The sequence below is a fragment of the Pinus tabuliformis genome, chromosome 7 (assembly GCF_031772625.1).
Source record: "Pinus tabuliformis cultivar Carrire ecotype Pingquan chromosome 7, CPIR1, whole genome shotgun sequence".
NCBI classification, from domain to species: Eukaryota; Viridiplantae; Streptophyta; class Pinopsida; order Pinales; family Pinaceae; genus Pinus; species Pinus tabuliformis.
In genome coordinates this window covers 1,970,319,442-1,970,323,914 of record NC_142293.1, presented here as the reverse complement: position 1 = coordinate 1,970,323,914, position 4,473 = coordinate 1,970,319,442, and the positions used below count along the sequence as shown (strand labels likewise).

Genomic DNA, 4,473 nt, shown 5'->3' with positions numbered 1-4,473 from the left:
CCCTAAAATAATTTGTTGCCAGCTTTGGGTTGAGAGAAATAAAAGGATCTTTAGAAGCTATGAATAGGAGGCCAAGCTTGTGGTAGTTAATATTAAAAGCCAACTTAAAGAGAGTCTAAGAGAACTTAAAGATGATTTAAATCTCAGCCAGCAAGATATATATTGGGGCTCCTCTCTCTATCTTCAGTTCCAAAATAGTGCAAATAGTATCTCCCTCCCGAAAGATTGGAAAATAAGACTTTCAACAAATGAATTCAAGAGTTGGGCCACAAAACAACAGAGATACTCCCTATTTTTTGATGGGGTTGCAAAGGCCAATCCAGGAAGAGCTAGCACTAGAGGCATAATCTTGAATCCCGATGGCATAAGGATACACAGTTTCGCCTGGTACTTGGGCATAGCTTCTAGCATTCAAGCTGAGGCTTTGGCTCTTTTCCAAGGTCTCAAGATTTTGAAAATGTTGAACATCAGGGAGGCTAATGTAATTGGGGACTCTCAGGTTATCATTAACATTATGGTAACACATTCTAAGCCAATGGATCTAAGGCTTGCAAGGTTGATATTTAGAGTAACAGATCTTGGAGACTCTTTCCAGAATTTAAATTTCTATCATGTGTTGAGAGCTAATAATAAGGAGGCTGACATCGAAGCCAACAAAGAAGCCCTCCTTATGGCTGGAGCCTTACTCAGAGGACGAAAGGAAACATGGGAACCAATTCCTTAATTTAGATAGCTTCCATGTTTTACTGCCTTTTGTTAAATCAGTTTGGATGTATCCATAAAGTTGGGAAAATCTCTGTAATAGACTACATAGTAGCAGTCGAAAAGAGATGTGAGCTAAGCATAAATGCCATGGCCTTGCATGGTTGAGCGGGACTTGTGGAATTAGACTCACCTATGTAATCCATTTTTTGGCGTTAAGGCCAAGTATCTAATATATCCACTATCCTTTTCTGTAAAAAAACATTTAGTGATTATTAATGACATGCATTTATCTAAGGTCGTGGAGGCGGCGTAGTGGTAAAGTCGGCCTCGTCATGACGGACCGGTCTTGTGTTCAATCCCGAGCAAGGTCGTAGCTCGTCGTGCGAGTAGTTAGTCTAAACCGGGCCAAGCCCACTACCTTTCGGTTTACAATCAGATTGAGATATTTGGAATTACCATAATATGAGATCGGGAGTTGAGGCGAATGCAATCAGGGGTTAGGAGAACAAACCCTAACGGAGCCATCGGCTATGTACAGCAGGCGCATCAGGCAAGCAAACACAGTGCTGCAGCGTGACAGAGCTGCAGGATCTTAGCCAGGGCAATGGAACAGCCCCAGGGGGGGGCGTCAGAGCCCTCCCCCACACATCGCCCATCTGAATCGACAGTCATCTTTGGCTCAGTGAGTCAGGAAATTTTGAACAGAGGGAAACAGCAGTACACGGAGGACAATGAGAAGGATCACCAGACAAATGAGGATAGTCACGAACCAGCAGGAAATGATATTCCGGATCAAAGACAAAAAGTCTTTTCTTCCACATGTCGACCTGTCGCCAAGGAAAGGCCGAGAATCGAGTTGCCAGGAGAAATAATAGATGAAAGAATAGAGTATATGACAGAGCATGCCCTCATAGGGAAATCCATTGGTTTCTGGCCGACTGAACGGGCCTTATATGGGTGGATAGCGGCGAAGTGGAAACCCAAAGTGGACGTTACCCTTCAGTTGGGGCCAAAGGGTTTCTTCACTGCTATCTTTGTTTGTCTAGAGGACAAATACAGAATCCTGGAAGGAGGGCCTTACTTCTTCAATGCAGCAGGACTCTATCTCAGGGATTGGATCCCTAGATTCAACCCAGACAAAGAAGATCTAACTCGCGCCCCGGTCTGGATCCGACTCTACTCCCTTCCGGATGAATACTAGGACGAAAGAATACTCAAAAGCATTGGAGATAGAGTGGGAGAATACATTAAAACAGCTGAAGAAACCAAAATGCGTAAGTACATATCCTATGCACGAATTTGTGTTTTCATTCGACTGAATGAAGCTCTACCAGAATCAATCACTCTCTCCCATAGAGATGAAGAATGGTCCCAGCCGCTGGATTACGAGCATGTTCCCTTTAGATGCAGAAGATGCCATGCTTTAGGACATCTCTTCAGGGACTGCCCTCTCAATGTCAATGACTTTACCCATGCACCCCCTGAAAATCAATCTCAGGATGGTTTCACCAAAGTCACACACAGAAAACGCATGCATAAGAAGCCTCAGAATGGTCCTAAACCTAAGCCCAACCAGCCCTTCAATGCCGCATCCAAGAATAGCTTTGACATACTCGCCCAGACCTCTGAGGACCAACCCCTTACCTCGGATCCCTTCCCCTCGCGCCCATCTTCATCATCCCATCCTCCTCCCACCGATCCACCCACCAAATCCTCTGCCCCTACCGCTCCCTCAACCGTCCTCAGCACTAACCCTGAGCAGCCAAACAAGAATATGGAAGTCGATGGAAAGGAGGATGTCTACCAAGACTCAGAACACCACAAGGATGAAGATGAACCAGTGCAGCAAATGGATGAAGGAACGGAAGGTGTAGATCTCAACGGTCTAGATATTCAGGAGCTAGAAACAGCATGCAGGAAAAGGGCTTACGAATCCATCTCAGAGCTACAACTCGATAAGCTCGAAATGGTTATCTCCAAGGCCTTTCAGCAACACCAACTTGGGATACAACCAGGCAGTCACTGGGACAACCACCTAAGGCCAAAAGACTTCAAGAAAAGAGGACGGAAGACATATCTTCAGCGAACCATCGAAGTTGGAAAAATCCTGGTTGATTCAGGTAGATATGCAAAGCTAACGAAGTACTACAGTCCCTCCACAAGTAGTTGATAAATGAAGCTCACATCATGGAATCTAAGAGGGCTTAATAGCCCCGGAAAATTACGAATGCTGAAGAATATGATAAAAATGGAAAAGCCTCAGATGTGCTTTCTCCAGGAAACAAAATGCAACAGTTCCACCCTAGAAGAGATACTTTCCAAGGCTTGGCCAGGATGTAGATCTGTATCTGTTGATGCTATGGGGGCCTCAGGGGGGCTAGCTATAGTCTGGAATTCCCAAGCGGTTGCACTCAAAGACTTTCACGCCTCTCATCATTTCATTCAAGCAGCCTTCCACATCCTGGGTACCAACACTCATGGCAACCTAACCAACGTCTACTTTCCGCAAGATACAGGCAGCAAAATCAGGCTCCTCGACACAATCGAAGCCCTCAGCTACAACAGAAGCCACCCATTATGGATAATGGCAGGGGATTTCAATATGATTACTAAAAGTGAGGAAAAGCTTGGCGGAAGACACAGACTGGAGCCGGATGTAGCACACTTCAAAGACTTCATCCAAGCAACTTCCCTCATCGACATGCCATTCTGCAATGGAACCTTTACTTGGAGCAATCGCAGAGCTGGTAACTCCCGTATTGCCTCCAAACTGGACCGATTTCTTATTTCTGATAACTCAGTGCACCTTGGCGGCGACTTCTCGGCGGAAATTCTCGCCCACTCGGGATCGGATCATTGGCCCATAGCTCTGCAATGGAGAAGACCCGGAGATCAGACAAAGAGACCATTCCGATTCGAAAGCTTCTGGCTATCTCATCCTGCATTCAAGGACTTCGTCAAAACGACCTGGACCTCATTTGTCCCACCGGAAGGCGCTCGATTGTATCAATTTCAACAGAAGTTGCGATTCCTCAAAAATCAACTCAAAAGGTGGAACCGGGAAATCTTTGGAAATATCTTCACGGCGCAGCAAGAGCTGCAACAAGAACTGAAGAATCTCCAATAAAAAATAATTACAGAGGGACACTCGGAGACCACCCTGGAACAAGAACGACTCATCAACAGTCAAATGGAAACTAGGAGGAAACAGGAGGAAATTTACTGGAGACAAAAATCCAGGGTAAGGTGGCTGAAAGAAGGGGAGCGCAACACAAAGTTTTTCCATAGAACCACGGTGCAAAGAAGAACACACAACTCCATCCCCTTCATCCAAAAACCGACAGGGGAAAAAGTAGAATCGCATGAAGAAATTGAAGAAGCACTCCTGAGTCATTTCCAGCTTGTCCATAAGGAGCCAACAAATGATAGGCAACCAGCAATTGAAAAGATAATCAGCAATGTGCCTAAACTCATAACGAAGAATCACAACCAACTTCTCATGAGTCCCATTCTTCCCCAGGAGGTTGACGAAGCAATGAAGCAGCTCAAAGAGGGAAAAGCCCCAGGCCCGGACGGATTTACCTCCACTTTCTTCCATGCTTTCTGGGACCTGATCAAACAAGAGGTGTGGCAAATTGTTGAGGAATCCAGAACTACAAGATGGCTCCTCCCCTCCCTCAACTCCACTTTCATCGCCCTCATCCCCAAAGAGGAGAACTCCATCACACCTGACAAGTTTAGACCCATTGCCCTATGCAATGTCATTTA

The 4,473-nt window shown here is 45.6% G+C and overlaps 1 protein-coding gene across 1 annotated transcript; it reads left to right on the top strand.

Moving 5' to 3' along the window:
* The first annotated feature begins 2,878 nt into the window (after positions 1 to 2,878).
* On the top strand, positions 2,879 to 3,832 carry LOC149256361 (uncharacterized). The gene has a single exon (XM_089455338.1). It carries the CDS (start codon positions 2,879 to 2,881, stop codon positions 3,830 to 3,832), a length of 954 nt encoding a protein of 317 aa, XP_089311464.1.
* Positions 3,833 to 4,473: the final 641 nt, after the last annotated feature.